General features: G+C 40.5%; 1 protein-coding gene across 1 annotated transcript in view; it reads right to left on the reverse strand.

Annotated features, from left to right (window-relative positions):
- Window positions 1-181: 181 nt before the first annotated feature.
- The window catches only part of dnah1 (dynein, axonemal, heavy chain 1), a 32,606-nt gene continuing 5,301 nt past the window's right edge, over window positions 182-27,486 (reverse strand). The window contains exons 16-79 of the mRNA XM_056405003.1: window positions 27,344-27,426; window positions 27,038-27,179; window positions 26,608-26,763; window positions 26,283-26,481; window positions 25,918-26,171; window positions 24,772-24,984; window positions 24,511-24,675; window positions 24,290-24,411; window positions 23,935-24,040; window positions 23,656-23,835; window positions 23,389-23,529; window positions 23,072-23,235; window positions 22,809-22,922; window positions 22,528-22,716; window positions 22,320-22,425; window positions 21,584-21,697; window positions 21,346-21,495; window positions 21,144-21,230; window positions 20,828-21,014; window positions 20,653-20,744; window positions 20,396-20,550; window positions 20,121-20,298; window positions 19,834-20,028; window positions 19,583-19,702; window positions 19,262-19,420; window positions 19,035-19,136; window positions 18,790-18,930; window positions 18,498-18,658; window positions 18,239-18,396; window positions 17,882-18,055; window positions 17,719-17,748; window positions 17,245-17,423; window positions 16,740-16,970; window positions 16,422-16,618; window positions 15,889-16,024; window positions 15,438-15,646; window positions 15,127-15,298; window positions 14,447-14,638; window positions 14,137-14,247; window positions 13,754-13,939; window positions 13,425-13,616; window positions 13,060-13,227; window positions 12,760-12,951; window positions 12,023-12,154; window positions 11,524-11,649; window positions 11,307-11,426; window positions 10,891-11,040; window positions 10,625-10,785; window positions 8,427-8,652; window positions 8,063-8,258; window positions 7,787-7,938; window positions 7,472-7,668; window positions 7,215-7,359; window positions 6,830-6,988; window positions 6,121-6,252; window positions 5,772-5,942; window positions 5,419-5,598; window positions 4,893-5,069; window positions 4,006-4,176; window positions 3,600-3,730; window positions 2,239-2,383; window positions 1,532-1,738; window positions 1,030-1,264; window positions 182-578 (exon numbers count right to left, since the gene is read on the reverse strand). Coding sequence (XP_056260978.1) covers window positions 457-578; window positions 1,030-1,264; window positions 1,532-1,738; window positions 2,239-2,383; window positions 3,600-3,730; window positions 4,006-4,176; window positions 4,893-5,069; window positions 5,419-5,598; window positions 5,772-5,942; window positions 6,121-6,252; window positions 6,830-6,988; window positions 7,215-7,359; window positions 7,472-7,668; window positions 7,787-7,938; window positions 8,063-8,258; window positions 8,427-8,652; window positions 10,625-10,785; window positions 10,891-11,040; window positions 11,307-11,426; window positions 11,524-11,649; window positions 12,023-12,154; window positions 12,760-12,951; window positions 13,060-13,227; window positions 13,425-13,616; window positions 13,754-13,939; window positions 14,137-14,247; window positions 14,447-14,638; window positions 15,127-15,298; window positions 15,438-15,646; window positions 15,889-16,024; window positions 16,422-16,618; window positions 16,740-16,970; window positions 17,245-17,423; window positions 17,719-17,748; window positions 17,882-18,055; window positions 18,239-18,396; window positions 18,498-18,658; window positions 18,790-18,930; window positions 19,035-19,136; window positions 19,262-19,420; window positions 19,583-19,702; window positions 19,834-20,028; window positions 20,121-20,298; window positions 20,396-20,550; window positions 20,653-20,744; window positions 20,828-21,014; window positions 21,144-21,230; window positions 21,346-21,495; window positions 21,584-21,697; window positions 22,320-22,425; window positions 22,528-22,716; window positions 22,809-22,922; window positions 23,072-23,235; window positions 23,389-23,529; window positions 23,656-23,835; window positions 23,935-24,040; window positions 24,290-24,411; window positions 24,511-24,675; window positions 24,772-24,984; window positions 25,918-26,171; window positions 26,283-26,481; window positions 26,608-26,763; window positions 27,038-27,179; window positions 27,344-27,426 — 10,137 coding nt within the window. The 3' untranslated portion in view covers window positions 182-456. The remainder of the gene's footprint in view (window positions 579-1,029; window positions 1,265-1,531; window positions 1,739-2,238; window positions 2,384-3,599; window positions 3,731-4,005; window positions 4,177-4,892; window positions 5,070-5,418; window positions 5,599-5,771; window positions 5,943-6,120; window positions 6,253-6,829; window positions 6,989-7,214; window positions 7,360-7,471; window positions 7,669-7,786; window positions 7,939-8,062; window positions 8,259-8,426; window positions 8,653-10,624; window positions 10,786-10,890; window positions 11,041-11,306; window positions 11,427-11,523; window positions 11,650-12,022; window positions 12,155-12,759; window positions 12,952-13,059; window positions 13,228-13,424; window positions 13,617-13,753; window positions 13,940-14,136; window positions 14,248-14,446; window positions 14,639-15,126; window positions 15,299-15,437; window positions 15,647-15,888; window positions 16,025-16,421; window positions 16,619-16,739; window positions 16,971-17,244; window positions 17,424-17,718; window positions 17,749-17,881; window positions 18,056-18,238; window positions 18,397-18,497; window positions 18,659-18,789; window positions 18,931-19,034; window positions 19,137-19,261; window positions 19,421-19,582; window positions 19,703-19,833; window positions 20,029-20,120; window positions 20,299-20,395; window positions 20,551-20,652; window positions 20,745-20,827; window positions 21,015-21,143; window positions 21,231-21,345; window positions 21,496-21,583; window positions 21,698-22,319; window positions 22,426-22,527; window positions 22,717-22,808; window positions 22,923-23,071; window positions 23,236-23,388; window positions 23,530-23,655; window positions 23,836-23,934; window positions 24,041-24,289; window positions 24,412-24,510; window positions 24,676-24,771; window positions 24,985-25,917; window positions 26,172-26,282; window positions 26,482-26,607; window positions 26,764-27,037; window positions 27,180-27,343; window positions 27,427-27,486) is intronic.

The raw sequence follows: 27,486 nt of genomic DNA on the forward strand, positions 1-27,486 counted from the left end.
TTAAGTCATATTTCTCAACTGGCCCTATGTGGCCGCCTTAAAGGAGCAGGCCGTATATATAGTTCAGTATTCAGTACGTAGGAAGAGAGCCGCTTCTTCTTGGCTGTTGAGACTAGAGAGGGCAAGTAGAGTTAGAGCAAAGTTTATAGTCTTGAAAGGTTACAGTATTTTATTTTGAAAACCCGTGCAGCTGAATCTATTTTCAACACAGCAATTAATTGTAAATGAAAACATCAAATTAATATTGCATTGTGAAAAACGTTTAATTACAACTACAAACAAACTAAAGAGCTTTAAGTAGCTATTTTTTAGTAAAATAGTATGTGAAGAGAAAGCATCTGTTTGATTTGAAGTAGGATTCAGAAACCACAACTGCAATTATCATCATTGTGGGTTCAAAATCACACACACAGTATGAAGCACAATGGCAAATTAAAAGGTCTGTGTATGTTTTGTTCAATAGTCCAGTGCACATATGAGGGCCACTCCACGTTTGATCCAGTGTCTCTGATTGCGATCTGAAGGCAGCTCCACTGACATCACGTAGTTGGTGGAATGTCCTGTAGTGGAGAGTGTCCCTGCAAGAGCACACAGAGGAGTTCAACGGCATAAAAAAGGTTAATTAAATTGTTTGTATCTTTCCATCTCTGCACTGACTCAAGTGTTTCCAAGCAGTGTAATATGCCAGCACAAGGCGTTGGCTACATGCTGTGAGTGGAAAATACAGAGCTGCACTTTCAGAGGCTTCATGAAACAGGATACTAACTGGAGTCTATTTTGGGTGAGTAATAAAACCGCTAAAAAGGAGATGCACACAAACACTAGCACGAGCACCCCAACATCTAGTCACACTGGCAAACAGAGTCCACAACCTGAGCAACAGTTTCACAGGCATTGGCTAATCCATTTCCTTGACTACATTTTTTCACAGATCTCTAAAAACAATCTGTTAGTTAAGCAACTGTAACTAAACTGTTGCAATATAGTTCAATCCCATCATGCTCATATACTGTGACTGTGTGTACTGACCAGCACGTGTCAGTGTCTTGTAGATGGGACAGACATAGACCCCAGAGGTCGGAGTTTTGCGGTTGGACATGGGGATCAGCCAGATGACGGGCATTTCCGTGTAGAGCTCCTTGGGCCTGGACTCTGTGAGCTGACCTGTCCCATTATCCCAGCGAGCCCCCTCCAGGAATAGACCCTGGATGTAGCAGCCTGCGTTTGGTTTCTCTGTTATTTCTGACACTGACTTCTCTATTACCTGAGAGAGGAAGTAGTACAAAAGAGATGGGGAAGAAACAGGTTCTTAGTTAATAGAAACCATTAAAAAAATTAATTTCAAAGAAATTCTAATAAGAACAAATTACTGTATACATTAACATTCAAACAGACATTATTCAATTCTGTTTGTGTTACACAAGTATACAGTGTTAAACTTGAGAGAAATATGAGTTCATATCTTTTCACTTCTGAGGTAGAAATAGTGGCAGTGACACATACTGACAGACATTACAGCTTACTCTCTGACCTCAAAGTCAAATCCAATTGTGTCGATTGAGGTGCCGTAGCGACGGGCGTAATTCTGGAGGGTTCCAGTGAGAAAGGCCTGTGGGAAAAAGAAGCCACTAATCCAGAAGACAGGTGGAATGCCATTATAGATCCATCCCTGCAGGAAACTGATCCTCTGAAGCAGGTCTGACACCCAGGAGGCCAGAGGCTTCAGAGATGGGTAGGCCTGGAGGGAGAGCGATATGCAGCCAGTCAAAGAGTTATGTATTCTTAGAAAGGAGAGCCTGGAATTATTAGAGCAGGACAGAAATGTCACAAAAAGTGAATCTGATATGTTGTACACAGAAATCACTCCCAATTGTCAAATGTCAAATGTCCAAGAGTAAAACTGCACAGAGTAAAACATGGATGGATGCCAGAATTTTAGTTCAGTTTGAGGCATATGTGTGTTGAGTAAGTGCGTGTGTCAGGGTTTCTCTTTAAAATTAGCCAGGGTGAGCCACTATGCCTACAGAACAGCTAAATATAGAGATACATAAACATATGAGAAGGTAACTGTTTAAAAATAAGAGGAGAATGTAATAATATAAACATCCCATTTTGTGATGAATCTTTGCTATTAATCAACATACATTCAGAGGCTGTGACATGCATCTGACCAGTGGTTCCTGGTATCGATAAGAAAGGTCAGCGGGGTAATAACTGGTATGTATCTGTGTGTCTTGCCTTGGCTTTCCACATATCAGGCACCACATTGTTGAACAGGCTCATGGCCATAAGCTCCAGTTCTGATGACATCACCACTAAACCCTTCAGAGCCTTGACAATATCACTGAGACTCTGAGAGATGACCGCAAGCAGCTTGTTATATCTGAAAGACACAAAACATACAAGGACCAGTTACTGAAGTACTAATAATTTAAACTGAACTAGTCTGAGGTTATAGTTATGAAGTAGTATAGTTATGGATCCTAGTCGTTTATTAGTTTTCCATTAAACAAACACAAGACCAACTGCAACACTTGTGTTTATTCATTTGATCAAGTTGTGCAAAGACAAATACATAGCAATTAAAAGTCATAAAGGGGAGAAAAAACGTAAAATAAGTATTTATAGAATTTAAAGAGGGAGTGACTGATGTTCGTAGTGAAATAAATTTTCAGCCTGCTGTTGATTTCTAAGTATTGATTTCTAAAATTAATCCTTGATTAGCACAAGGACAAGCTGTACAACAAACTTGATCAAAATACATTCACAGACACACAAACTAATAACCTAAAAAAATGTTGGCCACCAAAGACATAAGGACAACATCATATAATGGGAAAAAAATCAAAATGCTTTTATTACACCATAGTATAAAAGGGAACATGCCTGAGCCTGATTTGACTGTTGACCACTACCAATGACTGAGCTAATACTGTCAGGAGATTTCTGTTTTACTAAACTCACTTTAGACAAGTTGCTGACATCACAAGCTACAGCATCTCACACACAGCCAGCTGAAAAAGCTGTTATTACAGTATGATTACAAAACTATATCATTGTGGTTACTGACTGTGATTTTTAAAAGGGTACAATCTCAGCAACTGGTTTCCAATAGAAATATTACATTACTGGTTTCACATTTCATTTCTTTTTTTTTTTTTTCTCAAAATTGAAATAAATTTTACATTTCTACTGGGCAGAATCACTGATCTACTCTGATTATCTGACCTGAGGCTTTAAGTGCAGCACAAGAGTTTCCCTCTCTGATCTCAAAGAAATTCGGACATTTATCCTCCTACGAGAGGAGAATTATATTTAAATATTTCAAATGCGTGTACATGGGATTCATCCTGCAGATCCCAGTACGGCATATTAATGGCCCAAAAATATGTTTTTTTACAATAAACAGTGATTATCTGAATTTACTTTCATTTGGTCACATCTTTCTAGTCCCAATTCTAAGTGTAGGATAAGATAAGATATACTTTATTGTCCCCGGGTATAAATTTGACTTGGGCAGCAACGGAGAAGAGTGACTTGTTATTACATCAAGGAGACCTGTAGTGTGGTTTGCTGTGTGATCTTCTGCGTAATGTTACCTGATGACCTCCTGGATGAGCACTGTGTTCATGGATTCTTCATAAAGGACTGGGTACTTTTCCATCAGTTCCTGGACGCTGAAAGGCCGTGGGATCTTTTCAGCAATGCCTGCCACTATCTCCTCCACTATCTACGGTACAGGATGAGGTGGATCACAGATTAAACTTACCAAGTCACATCTTCAGTTCAGGCATTCAGAAAAAGAATTGTGTTCATCTCTTTACACTTTACACTTCACAACTATATTCCTGACACGCCACTCAACATTTTTCTGTTAAGTATGTTTACCTAAAAGAAAAAGTAACTGTCCCACAGCTTGTATTTAATTAATATACATGCAGATAACATTAGTACTAATAAAGAAAACAGAAGTGCAAAGGAAATCAAATCTATTAACATCTTCACCTCCTCTTGACTTTTCCCCCCAGCAGATGCAGCTCGAGGCTGCAGACGAACCACGGCTCCAAGCAGGGCAAAGGTCTCATTCTGGGCAAAGCTGATGTTCGCGTTGTCATGGAGACCAAAAATCTCAGGTGTATCGTTGATGGGCAAACCACGAATGTATGCCAAGTAACCCTAAGGTCAGAGTTGTCATGACAACTGGTCATTCAATGACTGTGACCAACTGTCATCAATTAGTTTGATAGTCAGCAGTTCACAAGTTGCTGTGCTCTGATTTATATGTAGCACTTAAAATAGTCATTCAAGAGATGTTAAAAAAATCCAGGTGCTGCCTGGACTCAACATGTGCTCCTCCTGTGTAACTGCAGTTGAGTATAATTATCTTTTTTGCACCATTACATATACTTACAGACTCACTTCTTAAATTTCCTTGTTTGTAAAATGCAGCAAGAACAGAGAGAAACGTACATGAGGTAGGACAAATAACTGATGTAGTTCTGTCATATGGTCATCAATACACTGACACCAATAAAATGAAAACATGTCAGACAGAGTTGGTTCACCCAGTCTTGGTGAACTCTTGAATGCAGTGAACAAATATTGCATATGACTGTTTTTTGGATATTAAGCAGTTACAATCCTGTTTTAGTATTATGTTGTTTAGTTGCAAAGATATCATCATGTTTGATGACTTAATTATAGACTGCCTTGCAGTGTATCACCGACTGAGGAGTCGCTGTTACATATACTGAGCAGTGAGTTACCCTTTCATTCCCAACTCTACACAACATACAACTGTGGAGTATACAAACAGATGCAGACAAAGGTCAAGTCTAATGCACTACTCTTATCATGATCTTTTAAATGCTGTCTATTTCCTAGAATCTAACCTTGATATCCAGATTTGTGTCTATCTGCCGGTAGACTCCAGACGAAGAGTAGACATGATCATCAATAAGAACAGCGGGACAATAGAAAACCTCTAGCACACTGAGCAGACATCGTCTGTCCCAATCATCTGTCACACGGCCGCCATAATTTATCTCCCCTGCGGTGTATTTTAGCACCTGCAAAGGTAGAGGACAAAAAGGGGAGACAGACAGATGAACACAAACACAGTGTCTGACCAAGAAAAAACACTCCTTGTTTGTCATTAAAGGGTCTGTTTTTCTCTAGGCTTATACCTCAACCATCCACAATGATAAGGAACATTTCACAGTGAAATAGCAACAGACATGAGTAATGCACAACAGGTTTTGGGGACTAAGGAGACAGGAGCAGACTGATAAACAGCCACAAAGAGGAAAGACGAACAGCAGGAGAATGAAAAAAAAGAAAATAAGATGAAAAATATGGCTTTGGAACTACTGCTCTTAACAGGGATTTTAATACAGACAGAAGCCTCCTCTCCCCCACCTTGTATGGGATGTCCTGGTACTCATCCAGGAACATTTTGAGTTGGCTGATGCAGATGTTTAGGTCTCCGTCTGTGAACTCGTAGGGAATATTGAAACCCAAAGGGCCAAACTTCCTTCGCTCCAAAGCAATTCCATGGAACAGACACAGAGACAGGAGCAAAGACTTGAAGTTCGTTATCTGTAGAAGAAAGAGGAGGAGGCAAATGTAAGGACGCAACACGCTACTAGTAGATGTTTTCAAAGAAAACTGATTTGAAGAGGCAGATTTTCAAATCAAAAGTAAATAATAAAGGAGTTAATATAAAGAGCGGCAACAAACTCAGTGTGCGGCTGAGTAAGGAAGACACAGACCTTGGTGGAAGAGGAGATGAAATCATTAGTAAGCCTCAGGTAGGTTTTCTGTAGGTTGGCCTTGATCCCCCTGGGAGGCTCAATTGTCATCTTGGAACCATTTTGGAGAATGGACACTGGGAACCTGTTGCTTGGAAGACTTGTGAGCCATAGGCGGAAGTCCTTGTGCACCTGTGGAGAAAGTTGGACATGTGGTACCCATATGGTAAATGAAGTAATTAAAACTGTCCAAGTCATGGGAAAGCTCTATGTGTTTGGCTAAGTCAACTTACTGAGGCAGTTCTGTTTTAGTAGTCCAATTTTGGACTAGTTTGTGTTCATGCTTTTTTGTGTGCACCTATGTTCTGACCTTTACTGGATTGATGTTTTCGATGAGTCTCTCCAATGATGGCATCCAGCTGGGAGCCAGGTGACAGTTCTGGAAAAAGACCCACTGACCTTTTTCCATGGCAGCGTGCATCATAGTCTCAGCCCAGGGGCCCTGAATCAAACAAACAACAGCAGAAGGAAGGACAGATGTGACAACAACAACAAGAGTTGTGCCAAAAACAGCAAGCTTAACATGAGACTTTCATTTAAGAGACAACATTTCAATTTCCAAAAATCTGGCACTCAGTTCAATATAAACAGAAATTGAGGACAGGGTGAGGCAAGAGCCCAGCATTAGCCACGATAACTCACATAATTTCAAGTAATGTGATAAACATATAATGCTGATACCAACTGAACAGCCACCTGGGGATTATATTGCTGGGAGAATGTTTGGCTGGTTACCAGGTTTCAGGTTTGTGGACGATGTATCTGGATTTATCTTAAAACCTGCACATGAGGTATTTATGGTTTATGGCAGTGTCTTGGAATATAGCATCTGTTAAAGTAGTATGGTACATTGTCCCATTGTCAGAAATAGAGAAAACAATTAGCACTGAGGTGGCCATTCTTAACAAGACAAATGAGAATGGCCTAGTTCTGTGAGAAAGTGATTTATAGTGGCTTTCCCCAGAGTCAGAGGAAGGGCACAAAGAGAGAAAATTCCCAGGTATCCCTGTGGCCCTGACCTGGCCCTGGCCCAGAGAGATGGCACTCATTTTCTTGGAGAATTGCATGACGTCAGCAAACTTGTAGAGGTCAGCAGCAGGGTCAGTGCCAGGGGAAAGGACAAAAATGAGAGAAGTGGAGGGGGATGACTCTGCAAACACCACAGACAGGTCTGACGTCTGTGGAAAGATGGAGAGAGAAGGACCGATAAGTGTCATAACTGAGAAAAACTGCAGCCACATATTGTTGAGAAAACAACCAGAAATCATTTTCAGCTTATTCTGCACTCCAAACATTAATGAATGTTTGCACTGCTGCAGACCCAGCAAAAACAAATGGAGCAATTATTACCATGCTAATATTGCCACACTAAGCCACAGTCGAGAAGTAGGACAGGGTGTCTACCTGAGGTTCAATGAAGCGCTGTCCCAGCTGAGCTGAGACAAAGTCCTGCAGGCCTTGGACGAGGCAGTCAGCCCTCAGACAGCGCAGGATCAACAGCTTCTGGAATGAGTCCAGCTCTGTGTCCCACTCTTCTGGGAGGGGCTCCCTGTAGGCAAACATACACACATGCAGACCTTGTTAGACATTCACAGCTTCTGCACAGTATAAATGAAGGAAAAAGGTGTGCCTTTGTAAACAAAGAGGTTGTCAATGCATGCCTGTGAGGCTGGTTGCTGTCAAAAATTCTTTTGAAACCCTGCAGATGTTTGGCGAAGCTCTCTGCCAGTTTGCTGAAGTTGTCCAGAGCACTGAGGCCCAGGATGTCCTGCCAGGCGCGCTCTGATAGCCAGCTAACTGCGGGGTTGGTCATCTCTTGGATGGGCATCCCTCCAGATAGCAGGTAGCGCCATTCAGCCTGACACAGATTCATTAAATGTACTTTGATTAACTCAACTTGTGTATTTGAGTCTCAGGAGAACATTAAACAGACAAGCAAACATTACATAAGAAACTGCAAACCCCCTGTTGCTCACCTTGTCAATTTTGTTCTCATTCATCATGATGCGAGTGCAGAGAAGGAAGGCGAACATGAGTTTGTGCTTCTCAAACAAACTGCGGCACACATTGCTGTACAGGCTGAAGGTGAAAAATTCATTGATGTTGGTGATTCTCTTTTTCACAGTGTCTGTGAGAAACATGTCAAGACAAAGTAGTCATTGAAAAATATTTTTTATATCTGCTGTCAGTGTCATAAACCAGTTCTCATGAGTTTTTCCGTCTGAACAGACATAATTCTCAGTATAGTCTACCTGCTCTCTCAGAGTTGGCAATGCCAGCCATGAAGATGCCAAGGAACCACTCCAGGGAGTACTGGTACATTGGGTCGACAATGGATAGGTCTGATACACAGAAGAAGAGGATCTGCGTGCGCACAGCCACTGGTACATACTCCAGACGGGTGGCATCAATGTCTCGTTCTGTCTTTTCTGCTGCCATCACTTTGGCCTGCCAGTAAAACCAGTTTGTGTTAGTAGAAAATCCAACAAAATTAGCTTATGGGTTCAATGACACTGTATGACACAATGTATTTGAGGTTTGGGGAGGGAGATGTATATGAGAAAAAACACTTCCAAGATGTATGATGTTAGACATTAAAGCTCTCCACTGCCTGACCTTGATTTCTCCAGCTTTGATCTTGGAGGCCCCCAATACTTGGATGAGCTCCACATTGTCCACAGGGTTTCCCTCTGTGGAGCTGAGTCGGGACAGGATCTCATCCTCAATTTCTTTCAGCTCCTGTTTCATTTGGGCGTTGCTGATGATCAGCTGGTTCTTAGCATCCTCCAGGTCTGGACGCTCCTCAGCGACCACCTGGGCCAGCAACTGGTCCTCTAGACCACTGAATACACATAAAATGTACTTTTACACAAACATTAATAGTAAGACTGAGAATGTAGGATTTTTCAAAACTACCTTCAGTAACATGAACTTGTATTACCATTGATTGCAAATACTTACCCCTTGTTATGGCATGCTTACCTCTTATTATATTTCAAAGATTATACTATTGGTGTTTCACATATTTTAGGTTGTACAATGAACAGATTAAAAAAAATTAAATAAAAAATTAAATCATATCCTAAGGAAAAGTTCAGTATATACAGTGCATCCGGAAAGTATTCACACCCTTTCACTTTCCCCACATTTTGTTATGTTACAGCCTTATTCCAAAATGGATTAAATTCCTTTTTTTCTCATCAATCTACACACAATACCCCATAATGACAAAGCAAAAAAGGTTTTTTAGACATTTTTGCAAATTTATAAAAAATTAAAAACTGAAATATCGCACGTACATAAGTACTCATACCCTTTACTCAGTACTTTGTTGAGGCACCCTTGGCAGCAATTACAGCCTCAAGTCTTCTTGGATATGAAGCTACAAGTTTGGTAAACCTGTATTTGGGGTATTTCTCCCATTCTTCTCTGCAGATCCTCTCAAGCTCTGTCAGGTTAGATGGGGAGCGTCGCTGCATGGCTATTTTCAGGTCTTTCCAGAGATGTTCAATCGGATTCAAGTCTGGGCTCTGGCTGGGCCACTCAAGGACATTCACAGACTTGTCCCGAAGCCACTCCTTCGTTGTCTTGGCTGAGTGCTTAGGGTCGTTGTCCTGTTGGAAGGTAAATCTTCGCCCCAGTCTGAGGTCCTGAGCGCTCTGGAGCAGGTTTTCATCAAGGATCTCTCTGTACTTTGCTCCGTTCATCTTTCCCTTGATCCTGACTAGTCTCCCAGTTCCTGCTGCTGAAAAACATCCCCACAGCATGATGCTGCCACCACCACGCTTCACCGTAGAGATGGTATTAGCCAGGTGATGAGCGGTGCCTGCTTTCCTCCAGACGTGACGCTTGGCATTCAGGCCAAAGAGTTCAATCTTGGTTTCATCAGACCAGAGAATCTTGTTTCGCATGGTCTGAGAGTCCTTTAGGTGCCTTCTGGTAAACTCCAAGCAGGCTGTCATGTGCCTTTTAGTGAGTAGAGGCTTCCATCTGGCCTCTCTACCATAAAGGCTTGATTGGTGGAGTGCTGCAGAGATGGTTGTCCTTCTGGAAGTTTCTCCCATCTCCACAGAGGAATGCTGGAGCTCTGTCAGAGTGACCATCGGGTTCTTGGTCACCTCCCTGACCAAGGCCGTTCTCCCCCGATTGGTCAGTTTGGCTGGGCGTCCAGCTCTAGGAAGAGTCCTGGTGGTTCCAAACTTCTTCCATTTATAAATGATGGGGACCATTGTGCTCTTCGGGACCATCAATGCTGCAGAAATTTTTTTGATGCACCTAAGCTCACTTTTGAGTGTCATAGCAAAGGGTGTGAATACTTATGTACATGCGATATTTCAGTTTTTTATTTTTAATAAATTTGCAAGAATTTCTAAAAAACCTTTTTTGCTTTGTCATTATGGGGTATTCTGTGTAGATTGATGAGGAAAAAAAGGAATTTAATCCATTTTGGAATAAGGCTGTAACATAACAAAATGTGGGGAAAGTGAAGGGGTATGAATACTTTCCGGATGCACTGTATACTTAATAATTCAGTTTTCTTTAAACTTGGACTGGTTTGTTGCAGGATTGATGGAAAAACTACAAAAGAGAGATCAAAGTTGTGAAAAAATAAATTTTTCTTTTATGTGTATAAGATACATACAGTATGTGTTGAACAAATAAAACCTGTGCACTGTCTGTCTAGCATCAAACAATTTAATTGCAATGTTATGACCTTGGCATTTGCCTGATGAAGGTCTAAGACTGAACGCACCTATGCACCTGCCTCACTGAGTAGATGAGCAAAGTTTCCTTTGATATAAGATATGTGTTACCTGGGAGACAGGGTGAAGTTAATGAGCGTGACGTTGGTAGAGACCTCAGGAGAATAGTGTGGATTTGGCAGCTTGGTGGTGATGTACATCTTGAAACCTTCATGGTAGGGAATGACTGAATCGCCAAGCTTCAGCACTGTGCTGCCTTGCTGCTTAAATGTCTAAGAGCCATAAATGTGAGTTAAGCAGACTGGTGTGTGGTAGACATTTGCATAACAATGGCATATAAGTGATGATTTTTGATTGTGATAGATGTGTTTATTCACCTGTTGCAACAGGACAGGCTCTAGAGCAGGATCTAGCTCCTCTCCTACATTCTCTAAAAGACAGGGTTTACCAAAGCAAATGGCGTTTTCAAGACTACGTAGGAAGTCCCGGTCACTAAGCTTCATAACCTCTAACGTATTGTCCTGCTCCTGGATGATGACAGAAGGCAAGTATGGATGAGCAGTGGATCAAATACAACTGCAGATATTGACAAGCTTTTTAAAAAAAGTTGTGGGTGAGACTGAACTGCATTAGAACCTCTACAGTGGCAAATATTGGTACTGGTGAACAAAATATCATTTTAAACTATATATGTGATGTGAAGGAAGATTACAAATCTTGTTATGGCTATTTTTTCATCTTTTATCTCACTTGTACCCTCTGCAACTGTGGTCAGATCAGAAAGTGTCCTTACCATATTTTTTATCCACTTGTTGGCTTGTCCCTGAGGATCAATGAACAGAGCCCAACGCAGAGAGTACTGAGCAATCACACCATTCTCCACTGAAAGATTATCCTTGGGCAAACCTGATATCTATGCACATAGCAATGACAAAGTATGATGACAATAAAGGTAAGTGAGTAAGGTTAGTTGAAGTCTAAAAGTGTGCAAGAAACAGGTACGGTCTGACCTGCCAGGAGCGGATCTTGACTGGATTTCCTAGGGTGTTGATCAGGTTGGGTTCTTCAGTGTGTGGAACACTTAGCTCTTTGAAACAATGCAGCCATTCCTCTGCCATGGCTGCCCTGTATTCCCCCTAAATAAAAAGAAATGAACCGTCATGTAAATTATGCAATAATGCTACACTGATTAGCACAAATATATGTAAATACAGGAATGAGCAGAAAAACAGGTACACACTAGTGCAAACCTACTGAAAATTAATATTATGATACTAATATTTTTAATACTACTAAACAATTATGTTTAAATTTTATGATTGTGATAGGTTTAATTTTTAGTTATGTCTACTAGAACAACAAAATACACAAAAGTACGTTTTTGAAATTTCCATTCGGAAGATATCATAATACTTAATCTTAAAAAAGTTGACTGTGATGGGAAATGAGTAATGCAACTTTTTAATAGGTATTCACACCCACATGCTCACTGAGTTACAACCCACTTACAGTGAAGGGTCCCAGGTATGCAATGTATCCTGCAGATAGAAGCACGTCACCTGCTACATTATTAACCATGTAATCCAGATGAAGCACAGTTTCCTTCCAGCGCACTTTTTCATCTGCCAGTCCGCCTATAAGCTGGAGAAAATAAATGCATCATTATGACCTATTAATATTAAAGCAGGCAAATTAGAGGTAAAGGCTGAGATAAAATAAAAATGAGAATTGTTATTCTAAAACACGATCACACTGCATTGTCTTTGGCCTTGTCTTTTTAAGAGCAGATACTGCCTGTTACAGTAAATCTTCCCTATTTGTTTTCTTGTTTTCTCATTAATATGTATATATTACATATATACTACACATATACATATATATAATAAATGTGTACATGTATATCACATATTATATTTAAATGTATTGTCCATATTATATCTATTTGATATATCTATGTTTTCAATTTATGATTCTATTCATCACGCATACACACCAATCAACATATATTCCCAAATATACTGTATCTAGCACTTTTACATTATGGGTTTTTGCACATACATTACATTTAAGCACACTGATTTAGGATAACATAGTATATATAGTTTGAAACTACCTATCTGTATATTTTTTCTGTTTTCTGTATCCTGTATCTAACCACCTTTATGGTCTGTTTTCTTGACCTGCTGTAATGTTTATTTTCCCTACTGGGAAGTTTTGTCTTATCTTATCTTATCCCTCCTTCTGACCTTGTCTGCTCGGACAAGGCGGGCCTCACACAGTTGATACTTGTTGTCCAGCTCATCTTTCTTAGCCAGACAGTCCTGGTACTTGGCCTGTAAAGTGGCAATGCCGCCCTCCACCGCTGCCAACTTGCCTTTGGCATCATCCAGGATGAGTTGGGTCGAAGCTAAGTCCTCCTGGGCCTCCTGGAGAGCTTTCTGTACAAATACTTACATTTTTAGTGTTTAGATGAAACTTAAATGAAGAAAGTTAACTTTAAATACACTGGTGTCACAAATATCTTAAACATGGATTTCAGTTTTTACCCTTTTAGGTTCCACACCCTTGGCCACAAAGTGATAGACATGCATGGCTCGCACCCACTGGCAAATGGAGGTACAAGCTTTTGAAATCTTGGCAATGGAGTCTGGCTGGAATTCTTCATTATCTATGTAGGGCTGGACTAAATTGATCACACTATCTGGGATGTTTTCCTGCAGGAATTATAAGTCACAAAAGCTGCTTTAATTACATCTCACAGATCTCAAACAGGAAATGACCAAATCAGCATCAAACCCTGAAACTGAAATGCAAAAAAAGGCAATAATTATGTTTTGAAGGGACTATGACAACATTTGCGATACATACAACAATGTAGCAATACTGTCAGTCCATTAGATATGCGCTCTACCTTATCATACTTGAATAAGCTCTCCAGAAACTTGCCAGGGTCCTGTAACAGACCCTTTCCAGGTTCCCAGTAGTCATTGATCTTGGTGCCAGGCTTTTCTCCAGGTACCTTTTTGGGTTTAATGCCCTTCATAATGCAAACTGCTTCAATAACCAACTTCACCCCGTGGGGTGGTCGTTGCATTGCTCGCACCTGTGAAAAACATTTGGTCCCAATTAACAGGAATCATTGAATTGAAAAATAAAATTATTCAGACGTTATATTCCACTTGTAACAAATAATATACACAATTCAGTTGTATTTGAAGTATCACTATCAAAACCCCTGACCTCAGTGACGTCATTCTTATTGAGTGACTTGAGACTGGTGAGGGCAGCATCCAGGGCTGGCAGAGCCTCATCCAAGTCTTTCTGGGCATCTGTTGCGATGGCGCCTGCAAAACGGGCTTTCTCTGAAGCTTTCTCCTCCTCTGCCTGCACTGACTTTCGGGTCTCCTCTGCAACCACTGTGTCTTTCTGTCAGCATAAAATAAACAGCACACCCAAAATCCACAGGTTGTACAATTTAGTTTTGGTTGTCAAGAAAACCTGAATATTCACTTTAGTGAACCAAAGCATCAATTATATAAGAAGTAATATCAGTGCCAGGAGACTTATGAAAAAAGGTATATATGCTATTTGTGTTGGTTTAAACTCTATTAATATTTCCTTACTTTGATTGTCTCCATGGTGACTTCAGTCTCCCTTGCAGCCTCCTCCAAAAGAGGTCTCATTGTCTCCAGTTCCTCTTGCATTTTACTCACATCCTCTGCTGTGCTAAGGAGCTAAAGGACCACAGTATAGTGTAGTTATATAAGAGTGCAAATGAATATGGACACAAATTACACATTCATTCATGCAACTAAACATCCATATCCACACAAGTGAGGACAGATAACTGAGTAACTTAAGAGTGCAAAATACAAAGACACACAAACTATTATGATTTCTCTTATTGTTATGTTTTTCTTCCCAGTGCCTTGCCTTGTCCAGACCAGTCTTCATGCGCTGACGAGCAGCACACAGTTCTTGCTTCTTTTGTCCAATGAGATCCGAGAAGATTTTGAGAAGTTCCAGGAAGCTCTTGGGTGTGACATAGTTGTAGCGTGAAAGCTCAACCAGGTACTGTTCACTCTTCCTGGCTACCATCTGGTGGATCTTTACACACATACTTGTCTGGAGAAGGGAATCAATAAAGACTGTGCTTAATGAAAAGTTATTTCAGTATTTTAGATTTTTTTTTTTTTTATTCTAATTTTTTCCCTTTTCCTTTTCTTTTCAGGCAGCCAGTAGTTGCTGTTTATTTAACCAAGGTATAAAAATAAATTTGCAGAAACTTAAAAGTTGCTCAAGCAGCTCAAAATATTAGTTCAGTATGACAACCAGTTAGCTTATGGAAGAGGAAAATGTAAAATCATGCCTCTAAGTTACAGTACAGAGATCGTACATCATGTAACATTTAGCCTGTTGACACATTTTGTCAGTTTGTTTAAAGTATTGTTATTTTAATTATCAATATTTGTCAATATACAGTGCTTCCTTTTTTTGGCAATGCTTTTTTTAAACCTTCATACAAATGAAGCTCACTGACACACACACACACACACACACACACACACACACACACACACACACACACACAAACACACACACAGCATCCTCACCAGTCCCCTCATGGCTGTGGGGCTGGCTTCTAGCTGAGGCAGCTCATTAAGAAACGATGTGGCTACAGCTTGCAAAGCTTCTTCTGGCCAGGCGCTGAACCAGTCTATGGTACAGCATGTCACCAGTGAGGGAAACTGCCTCAACCGTGCGCGAAACACCTCACCCATAGGACTGCATGGAACGAAAAAAGGGGAGAGAGTATGAGCAATGGGAAAGAAGATTAAGAAAGAAGGGTAAATCGAAGATGGAGGACAAACTTTATCCATTTATTTTCATTTTCATTCAATCAGTAAAAAAAAAAATCACAAACCTCATGCAGAGCACATTGTGGATGTTGCTGCGAACCCTCCTGATGTAGGCAGCCATGAGGTTGGCTTTAGTTGGCTGCTGCCCCAGGTCTAGCACCACTGGCTTCATTGCTGCCAGGATGCGCTCCTGCTCGTCTGATGCATACAGGTTAGGAACATCGCCAGAGTTCAAAATGTTGTTGATATCTTCCAGGAATGACTCACTCTTAATCTGGGAGATAAACACAAAGGTGAAGTAATTTACATTTATTTAGGATTATTTCGATCAACATTTTAAATATTTTGTTTATGCTCTAAATTAGATTGATTTAAAATAATAAAAGCAACAATACAGCAGCATCACTAAAACACACCTTTCCAACAGAGCACTACACTAGAAACATGTATGGTAGTGATGCTGTTATTACCACAAATACATGTAGAGGACGTAAGAGTAGTAGTGCTACTGTTTACCTGTGTGTCTACAAAGAGGAAGGTTATCTGCTGGTTCTGAAGACCAGCCTTCAGCATGATGCTTTTAATATCCTCCCTCCACTCTGTTTGACCGTAGTTCTTGGACAATTCAATCTGGAAACACTCATATTCTGACCTGAATATAGACAAACACACATTGAGGACTGTCCATCATTAAAGGTTTATACTGTTGTTTTTGCATGTTTTAGCACATTAACAGTAAAATCAGTAAAAGAATTTCTTTCAGTTGACCACTTTTAAAAGTATTTTTACATTTTAAAACCAACACCATTTTGGACCCACACTATCACATGACAATAATGCTTAAAATGAAGGCAAAAAAATATTGAAGTGATGTAACTGAAAGAAATGGAAACAAACAGCTGCTTGTAAATTTGTGTGTCAATCCAAAGTCTCCCTGTAGGCCTTCGAAAAAATGTCAGCATTCATTTATAGCATAAAAACATGCAAAACCAATAGTAGGTTCCCTTAACAAACCAAATAACTGGAGAAAAAAAACATATATGTCTCACATATGTGATGCCAGCTTAGTGAGTGACTGGCGCCCACTGCCACCCACTCCAAGCAGCAGGGCATTGCCCAGGGGCTGGCGAAGGATACGGCTGATACGGCACACATGTTCAATGGCATCCATAAAGAGCACCAGCTTCATCTTGGTGGTACTGATCTGGTTGTAGTCTTCCATGTATTCCTCCATCACTTTTGCTAACTGGATAAAATAAGGAAATGCAATATAAATTCATGTCTGAATGTCTGTCAGCCAACTGGTTTACAGGGGCAATAGCATAAGACACTAACATATTTCCAAAATAGGTCATGGCTCCACTCACCTTTTCCTTGTCTTCTATGAGGGTGTAGACTTTGTGGTCAGCTCCAGGAATCATGAAATCTCCATACAGAACAGGTTGACAAGGCACAACGTCTTCAAAGCTGCAGTCAAACCCCTGAATGCAATCTTTCAGGAGCCTGTTGAACCAGTCTCTGTCCTCAGCACACACCAGGCGGTCCTGGAAAACCCGGCAGCTTTCGTGGTACCACAGCTGCAGCAGCTGCAATTTGTCCTAAAAACACCAAAGCAATTATACTATTATAAATATATAATATATATATATAAATATATAATATTATACTTTTACATAGGAGATTATGAGACAAACAAAAACCCTTTCAGCCTTCTCTGCTCTCATCAAATCTTCTTCATACATCATTATCATAGGGACCCATAAAATGTTGTTCTGATGTCAGGATGTACGACACACTGCTTATACCGGCTATTGAAACTGAAAAAAGATCTATAGTAATGTGGTTATTTCAACATTAATTAGATCTGACTACCTCTATCGTGCCTGCCTCAGCCATGAGGATGCCCTGGAAGACCTTGGACAGGTCTCTCAGGTTGAAGGTGTAATGAGACTTGGATGGAGTTGGAAGAAGCTGGGAGGTAATGGTGGTATAGATCCGGATAGTGGCATCTACAAGAGACTCATTCAGTGGCTGGATTGCTGGCACAGGTCCTGATGAAAAACAGCAGGATAGAGAAGTGAGAAGTGATAACACTAAAACATGAAACTCACTTAAAAAATATATTTACTTAAGCCCTTTAAGACAATGCTTTACCAGATACATTTTTAGAGGCTTTGATCACCATTTTTGTTTTCAAGTTTGCTCTATAAATGATGTTTATGTGCTGTTTACATAAAATGAGATGAAATGACAAGCATTCAAACCATGTGTTTTTTTATAGTTTATACTATTATATTATGATTTGCAATCCTTATCTGCTTCCTTTTCACTGTGTCCCTGACTTACTTCCTGGTTCCTTTTTACTCATATTTCCCTCTGAAAGATAAAAAAGATTCAGTTAAAAATTCATTTTTTTCAGAAGCTAGTTTAAGTATTTTCTACCCTGCAACAACTCTCCTGCCACTAACATATGACTTTAAATTTAAACACATTAGCGACACTTTCTCACCCATCCAACTGCCTAGAATGGTGGAGAAAATCATCTTCTTGCTGGTATCATCCATTTCAGTGAAGGACAGGAAGTTGAAGTGGCGTGTGAAGCGCTGGGTGATAGGATTCCGGCCTCCACCTGGAGGTCCCATGGCACAGGCAAAATTGATGTCCACCACATGCATGAAAGTACCTGTGGAGTAAGTGCAGGAAAAACAAAGAGGAAGCTCAATCTGATGGAATTTTCACATTTCTGATCCAAAATAAACTAAACACAAATCTTAGTCAATCAACATAAACAATTAATATTGTAGGATCAACTTTTTTTTTTTTTAATGAACACAACAGAAAACAAAATATACATCAATGTTCTCACCTATCTGCTTCCTGTCATACCAGCCTCCATGGTCCATCCACTGCCGCAGCAGTTCAATAGGTGGCTGGGCACCGTAAGTCTCCAACATTGGCATGTTTAGATCATCAATGAAAAAGATAAAGTACTTCCCTATTGGAGGCCCAAACACACCCTTCCGCCTGACACACAGGTACATGCATCATTCAAATGGTGAGTAACAAATATATTGATGTATTGTAAATAATATGTAGTTGAATTTATCATAGTAGATGAGGTATACCTTTTGTCTAGTTTACTGTCGATGTAATCTTGAGTCTGGTTGGCTGAGGTGCGGGCAGAGAACATGAGGAAGTTTGTGATGTATTCAGAAGGCATGTTCTTGAGCAGCTTGTCTGACATAGTCAGGGTCTTTCCTGTGCCAGTTGGCCCAATACAGAGCACCTGGAACACAAACACATACAAATATAAATCTAGTCTAATGGTATCTTTTCAAGTAAATGAAGGCACATTTATTTCAAACAAAAGTATTTGTAGACAGATGTGTGAAGATTAACTACAATCAAAGTACTCACAGGTTTCTTATTGGTTAACAACATATCCATCAGGAAGGACATTCTCATTGTGTCAGCAGTAGGAATGATGATGTCAGCATAATTTGTCTCTGGAGTGATTACAACACTCTTTGCGTATTTCATCCAGCTGATCCACTGGACCTAGAGTACAGGCGAAAATGATGAATGGTTTAACAGAAAAAATGTATCTGAGTCTTAGCTGCTGCTGCATACATAATCTGTATGTTTAAGCATCATCTGTTTACTTTTCTTTCCTCATCTTCGTCATCATCCTCCAAGTTACTGATCCCTGCATCATCAAGCCTGTAGTCATATACAAGGCCCTCCTCTGGAAAACATAATTTAATCTGAAGGACAAATACATTTATGTTAATTAAAATACACCTCTGTCTAGAAATAATCTAGCAATTAATACTCATTACATTTGAAATAATTTGGTATTGGGATGCTAAAGCAGAGATTGTGATCTGACCTTCTCCTCTGCCATCTTGTTCTTGAGCCAAGCACTGAAGCGCTGACAGCTGGCTGCGTCTCCTGTGGCTCCTACACTCCACACCAGAGAAAAAAAAAACCAGGGCTCGATCAGCTCGTTCAGGCAGTCCAGGTTCTTTTGAGGTAGTGGCCTTTCATCCTATAAGACAATTATCGATTGATGAGGGGACATAGAACAAGCGATACAAAACACAGGACACAGAGCTGAAACTTCTATCAGTTTTTTTGTTTGTTTAAACAGCATATTTGCACATAAATCAATATATTCCTTTATTGTGGAAAAGCAAAACTGCACACGCACCTCTTTAAAGTCAAAGGGATGGAAGAAGCAGTCCATTAGTTTAAGCAGACTACAGGCAAGGTTGCTGTCAAGGGACACAATGACCTCCTTTACTGATGTGCGGACAAATGTGATGGAGTCCTGTGTAAAAGTATGGAAAAATAAAAAAGAAGGCAGTACTTTTTATGCACATTTTTATCCCATCATAATCTATGAAAATGAAAAGTCCTTAAGATTCCCTGCAGGTCTCTCTGTTACATTTTCCCTCTCACCTGCAGGAATCTGGCAAATAGGGAGTTGAGCTTCTTCGTGTATGGTTTCAAGACTTGAGGGACTTGCTTCAGCCAGCACTCTGTAAAAGGGATGAGGCCCAAAATACTGGGCTCTAGGTAGACCATACCACAGCGAGAAACTGTGGCTGGGGAAGCCACCGCCAAATCCTGAACCTCAAACATCATGGTCATCACCTGCAGGAGGAAGACACAAAACATCTGAATGCACATGGGGCAGAAGGCAACACACCAACTAATAACCCAAGACTTTAAAAACTTAACCTTACATCAGTGAGCTTAATGATTTCCCCAGAGCTAAGGCACAGTTTTTTGTTGTCATCCAGTACAGTGTTCATGTTCTCAATCCACACAGCATCCACTGGCCCATCAAACATGTACCATTTTTTCTCTTTGTCCATAGATGCTGCTCCGCCACGTATAAGTGATGAAAGGATACCATCTGTCCTACAGGAGTGCAGAAAAAGGCAAAGTGGGTCTGTACAATAATGTCTGTGTCTTTCTTATTTGTTCTGTATTTTCTGTGGAACAAAGCATTTCTTACCACTCGTGTGTGAGCAAGTCATACTCCCCATAGAGCTGTCCCATGGTGATAGATTTGGGGTTGAGGACATATGTGTGAACTGGCTCATACACACCACCACTCACAGAGGGCTGGCCCTTCAGAGCTGTTATTGCTGCACCTAGTATCTCATAGCACTAAAACATGCAACAGCAATACTTAAATGCTGGACTCTACACTGCAAAAATCCTCTTAGTGAATACAACTGTGAACACTATAGCAACATGTAAAAGACTCACCTTGGTTTTACCAGATCCAGAGGGCCCCACCAACATCAGGCCATGTCTCACCACAGTAGTCTCATACAGCTGAATACACTTACTAATATACCCTGCAATGACAACAATACTGTCATCTACTAATTCAGTAATACAGGCAACAGCATATCTGAAAAGAAACAATAAGAACACTAACCATCCACATCTTTGAGGTTCTTTTTGGTGCAAACATTGCGCATTGACTCTTCGAGTGTGCCATAGTTGATTGGCTCCTGTTTTGTCTTAGGGAAAAGATCGGACACAATACCGTGGAAGAGCTTCAAGTCGTCCTGTAAAAACTTTGGTACATTGACATCTTGAATGGCTCGCAGACAGATCAGCTCCTGGGAGACAGTGAGATTGCAGAAGAATAAGATATTAATGGAACCAATACAGTTTTTCAAATGCTATACAATAACTGTCGTGTTTCCACATACTTTACTTCCATCAGAAACAAAAGAGGCATTTCTAACCTCATTCATGTTAGGATTTTCTCTCTTCAGGTTTCCAGCCGCTGAAATCACAGTCTTCACAGCTCTCATACCAAAATCATAATGATCCTTCAGATAAACAAGAGCAAAAGCCAGCATATCTTTATATCTTTGTTATTCTTATATACATACATATATATTTAAACTAATTCTAATTCTGATGTTCTCTGGATCCTTACAGTACCTGAGAGCTGAGCTGTTCAGAGGAGAGCTTGAAAGTGGTGGTGATCTTCTTGGAGAGGACTTTGGCATCACTGAAGCCAAAGGAGTACAAGGAGATCTCAGCTATCATTGCATAGTTGGGAACCATCATCGCCACAGGACGAAACAGGGCCTGTAGAAGATCAAATGTAATTTGTTGAACCCCATCTGCTTATCATCAGTGTTATACAGTTACTTATGATTCAATTATCATTTCAAACCTTAAGATTGTCAGGTAGTTCTGTGCGTCCAGCGTAACCAGGATTCATAGTGATGAATACAGCACAAGAAGGGACAAGAGGGATCTCTGACCCCTCAAACATAAACCGCTCTGCCTAAAAGCACAACATGTACAAAATTATTTTAGAGAAACATAGTACTGCCTCTTTCCAGTATGTGGTTGACCTGCACATTTTCTTTATTGGTTTACAGTATAATGTCTTAAAAAAATGTAATGAGATAATGGTATATTTTGTACATAAAATATTCTTTAATTCAACTAATGTAAAAACTAGTAATGCATAATATTGAACTTATTACTAATATCACAGATAAATTACTTGTAATTTTTGCTGACATGTATGAGCAGCATTTGTCATTTTATAGAAATACAGCCATGTGTGATAATTCAGATATGTATGACATACTAATTTATTAATACCACTGATTGATTTTACATTACACTGTAAAGTAATGTTTCCAAGTCTGTGTAATGGCCCCAGGATGTGATATTTATTCAGTGATTATACTTTAATCAAATATATGAAATATGCAAAATCTACTTCAGCATAATATCTTTGTTCTTTCTTGAAATGCAAAACAAAAAATTATCTATTCACACAAAATAAAATAAAAAACTCACTGTAACTGTGTACAGTACTTGTAACACTCAAGTAAAGTGGGTGGATTAGTACTGTAGGTGCCACTGTGTGAATTTCTAGTGAATCAGTTTCTCACCCTTTGCTGTTGGGCCTTTTGTATAGTGGTGATCTGTTGTGCCACGACAGACAGCACCTCCACATCAATACGATTAAACTCATCAAAGCATGCCCAAGCACCGGAGCTACAGAATGGAAGACCGATAAGAAATCCCAAAGTATGATTGATGGCAACATTTAATAGTAAAACTGACAATCCATTACACTTAAAGGTAACTGCCTCTAACCTTGCCAGTCCTTTGAGGAACTTGCCCATAGCAATGAAGTCCAGCTGATCAGAGCAATTGAAAACCACTGTTTGGATGGCAAGAGCCTTTCCCAGGTCTTTAGTGGTTTCTGTCTTTCCTGTCCCTGCTGGACCTGCTGGAGCTCCTCCAAACTTCAGGTGCAGTGCTCCTGTCAGGGTCAGGTAGCATCTGAAAGACCCAAAAAGCAGTATATTCAAAGGATGGTATTCAGTCAAAAACAGTGGACAACTTATTATTATTCCTAACAGCTCGGTGCCTACCTGTCAGTGAGCTGTGTGATGACTAGGCGTCCAGAGTTACCTAGGTACTCATATCCATATAAGAACTCTGCATTCACAGCACGGATGTACAAGTCATCTTTTGCCCAGTAGTACCTACAAACAATCAGTACTGTCACTCATTTCAGCGCACACAATATTTAAGAATAGTAATATGCAGTGATCTCCAAGGTCAGGATCAGTGACAGAAGTAACAGTGACAGGAGTAAAAAGACAAAAAAAGAGAAGAAAAACAAGCAGTTAACCTGAGCTGGCTGATCCATTCAAAGTCATTGATGCTTGAGACCTCCTGCTCCACCAGCTTGGCTGCTACATCCTTAGCATGGACCTCTATGACGATGAGGGCTGACAGCACAGCTCGCTGCATCATAGAGAGACCTTGTCTCACTAGCTGCACCAAGTCACCCAGCTGCAAAAATCAATAACAAAATGTTAACATATTCTGTAATGTGCAAATTGTTCAGTGCAAGTGTGAAAATAAAATAGTAGCATTTTTTTCATTAATTTTAGATATTTAATGTTATTCAGTTTAATATTTGTCAGTCTAATACCAAGTCCACACCTGTGTCTGTAGTTGGGGGTAAAGGTGGTCAGCCAAGTCTCCCCGCTCCAAAGCCTCAGACACCTCAGCAGTCCAGAAGACCTGACAGCCTGCTATCACCACTTGACCAGGCCATGATAACACCCACTCTACACGAGGATGCTGAGGGGTCAAGAGGACACACAAAGATCTTACAACAGCTGGACACCTTAAAAATGTTTCAACTGAAATAAATAGCAACCTATAAGAGTAGAAAACACATCATAACTGAAAGTCAAGATTGCAGACCTCAGGGTAGACTTTGAGTGAGCGGTCAATGTTATCCCTCAACGTGGCCTTCATAGACTTCTCCACATCCCTTAGCCAGTTTTCCACATTTCCAGTTGGCCACACTGGCAGGAACAGCTTCACCTCCTCCCCTTCTCCAGAGTACATATGTGTGATCTGTAGATCTGACTGGAATTGAAGCTGAGAACCAACAAATGTTTCATTCATGTGGTGTGGATGTTATGTTTTCAGTGGTCTATAAGCAAAGTAATTGTAAAGAAACAACCAGGCAAAACAAACCTGTGCAATGTTCTCGAAACATTTGCGCAGGTGTGGTTGAACAGCATTGGGATCTTTGGTCTGGGAGAGAATCTCCAGGAGCTCATCATCTGACAGGAAGTAAAACCTACAAACAAATACTCACTGTATATTACATCACACAGTGTGTGTGTGTTTCATATTTTTGTTTGTTTTCTTTCATGGTGGCATATAGGAGTTTGTTTGGCCTCTCACTGTTGGTGACAGGGGTTACAGCATATGAAAAAGTGACTTAATAGTGAACTTTGTGTGGAATCAAAACACTGACAAATTATATTATTAACACCATCAGAAACTGAGTGCTATAAGGGTTTTCAGGACACTTTCACTGGTTTACCTGGGGAAGGAGCCTCGTTTTGTCTCCAAGTACTCACTGAGACCCTTCTGCACGTGCTCCAAAAGTACGTTGCACTCCTTAAGTTTGTCCAGTAGACGAGCATCTGGACACAGCTTAATCACCTAGAAGTAAACACAAAAACACACATAAGTGGTAAACAAACATATCATTATTATCTGTTCTAAGCTCTTTCCTTGAATAAGAAGTGTGGAAGCACTGACCATTCGATTGTTAAAGGCACTTTTCATGACTCTTTTCCATATTTGCTCCATGTGCTGGTATCTTTTTCCCTCCACAGGCAGCTGCTGGTTGATATCATCGGAGCTGAAGATGGGCTCCAGGTAGAGCCAGGAGCGCTGGCATGTCAGCCACTCCTCCAGCACATCCTGCAAGCACCAGAAGAGGGCAGTAGCACAACACAGCACAACATAAGTCACTGCATGATAATGTTAGAATGTGTGTGCACGTGTGTGTGAGTTTACTTGAGTCATTCTGAGCTTGCTCTCCCAGGTGTTGATGCGGTCCTCAAAGGCTTTCTTGAAGGGAGAGAAGGACATGCTCTGCGTCATGACAATGTGGTCATCCAGCAACTGGGATGCTTCATCTGGGCTCTTCAGAATGTAGGTGCCTGTCTCCTTGTAGGGCAGCACATCAAAAACTACTGTTGTCCACTCTTGCTCCATCTTTTCCAGCGCCTGGGTGAGACGGTGTGAAACAAAGGTAGCAAACACCATTTGTATTGGAGATATTCCCACACTGACACTGTATCAGCAAAGTTAAGTGGAGTCGCATTGAACTTAAAAAAACAAAAAGTCACCTTGCTTCTATTTCATCATTTTGTAGGTGTAGAACTCCACTGAAGTGCTCCTGTTGTGGAAATTGCATCTAAACTTCTACATTCTGTTCAGGCAGAGGTTAAAAATAAGGCCAGGTGCTGTATGTACCCAGGTGTGCTTAGCCAACAATGCTATTTACACCCTGGGTGGATACTGAACATTGCTATCTGCATGTGGCTATTTACACCCAGGTTTTAGGCTCTCCTGGACCACTTCAGTGAGTCACATGGGAGAAGTTCTAGCAGAAAGTCTTTCTAACACATGGTTAATATTGTGAAAGGGTCTATTTTTTCTAAACCTAACCATGTAGTTTTGTTTCCCAAACTGAACGACACTGCGACTAAAACTAAATATAATAATAAAAATAAGATAAAGTCAACTTAGTCTAAAACTCATTAATTATCAACTTTTCTTCTTCTTCACATAGGAGTCAGACACCAGTTTCCTGGTGGAAAAGTCCTGTGCTTGACCCATTCAACTCGAAAGCAGCATTTAATAGGTGCCTGACAGCGGCAGATATTTAGTATGCCACTCAGCGTATATGTGAGTATATGTGAACCGTTTTCAACAGCAAAAAAAAAACCCAAGGCGCTTAGATAGCCATTCCATACAGGCGTAAATAGCTTAAAAGCTATGGTGTGACTACTTTCACCCAGGTGCACAGACACAAAAATAAGCTGCCCAAATCCTGTCCAAACTTTTCACAGCAACACTCTATTCATCACAAACCTTTTACGAAACACACATAACACTTAATTCAATACTGCATGTGTGACTGTGGTTCAAAGGTACCTGCTCAATGGTGTACTCTTTCCCAGCCACCTCAGCCACATGAGCTATGTCATCCACGTGGTTCTGCAGGCCAAGCTCCAGGCAGCGGGAGAGGGTCAGGTTCGCTTTGGGCTTTACTTCCATCTGAATGCGTTCAGAAAGCATCTCCCAGTGGCGACTCTTCATCCCTGGGTTCCTTAGGCCTTGAATCAGAGGGATGTAAGGAAGGAAGTCCTCAATCTTGTTGCGGATTACAGTTGCCACCATCTGGCACTCTAGTGTCATGTAAGACAAAGGGAGAAGACAAAGAAATAACAGGTCAGCCACAACACACGAACAAACACTTTACTTTGTCTAGTTTGGACGGTGATAGATGTGTCACCTACCAGGAATGTCCTTGAACTGTTTAATACATTTGTGCATGGTCTTGTGGGCATCTGTAACATTGCGCTCAAGCTGCTCAGGATCAATGGAAGATAGTGAATCATTCAGCCAGCTCTCATGCGAATGTAGCCAATCAGAGGTGGTGGTCCATAGGTCTTTAAAAGGCTGGAAATCCTTAACCAGCTTTTGCAGACGATCATACTGTAATATACATTTTTAATTGTCAGAAAAAGCATGACATTTAATTTATTATTCATTATTATTATTCATCTGTAATGACAAAATGTTTGTAAAAATCCTACCACGTCCGCACTCCTTTTCACTTACGTTCGTGACAGGAAGACCAAACAAACGTTCTCTGGTGTTGTAGGTTTGGGCCAAGGTCTGGCATTCCTTGAGCTGCTCCCGTGCACGCCTCATCTCATTGGCCATATCATGGGCATGATCAATGTCTACATGGGCCGTAAACCCAGCAACCAGCATCTATAAACACAGTTAGGGTGATTTATAAACAAATAACACGATCTTAGTTTCCTGAAACTAAAGGACAACAGTAAACTAGAAAGCCATTGACAAGTCATTATGAATAATAATATGTCCAATTCCATACATATTCAAATTCCTGTGATGTCAGGAATATTTCTGAAAATCATCCCGAGCCCATCTGGAAGTAGTTATGTTATTAGTGGGCACCTGGCCTTAGTTGATACTGTAGGAAGTACTTATTAAACAAATAACCCTAGTTGTCTCAGCTGACCTGTAGAGTGTCTAGGTGCTCCCCAAAGTTGTTCTGATCAGTTAGCTGGATCTTGCGGAAGCGCTCCTCATCCTCCACATGCTGGACTGCTGCTGCCTCCATCTGGTTGATTATCCTTTGAGGCCATCCAATAGCTGTCCACCTGCATAGATAAGTAACTATAACAATCAGCATAAAAACTGATCTATTTGCTCTAACCACTAACCCATTAAATCACTCTTAATCCCACATTAGAACGTATTAATGAAATTTTCGTATCACATCATATCAGTTTGTTTTAAATAAACATGATGATTTTGCACTTACTTTTTATTAGCATCCTCATCTGAAAGACAGTACCAAAGTTCCTCTAGTACCTCATAGTCTGACAGGGTCTTGCCAATAAGTTCCTGTTGTGGACAGATTGGAAAAATAAGAGTTTTTGACAAAGTAACCCTCCACATGATATG

Source organism: Seriola aureovittata, chromosome 2 (assembly GCF_021018895.1).
Source record: "Seriola aureovittata isolate HTS-2021-v1 ecotype China chromosome 2, ASM2101889v1, whole genome shotgun sequence".
Classification (NCBI taxonomy): domain Eukaryota; kingdom Metazoa; phylum Chordata; class Actinopteri; order Carangiformes; family Carangidae; genus Seriola; species Seriola aureovittata.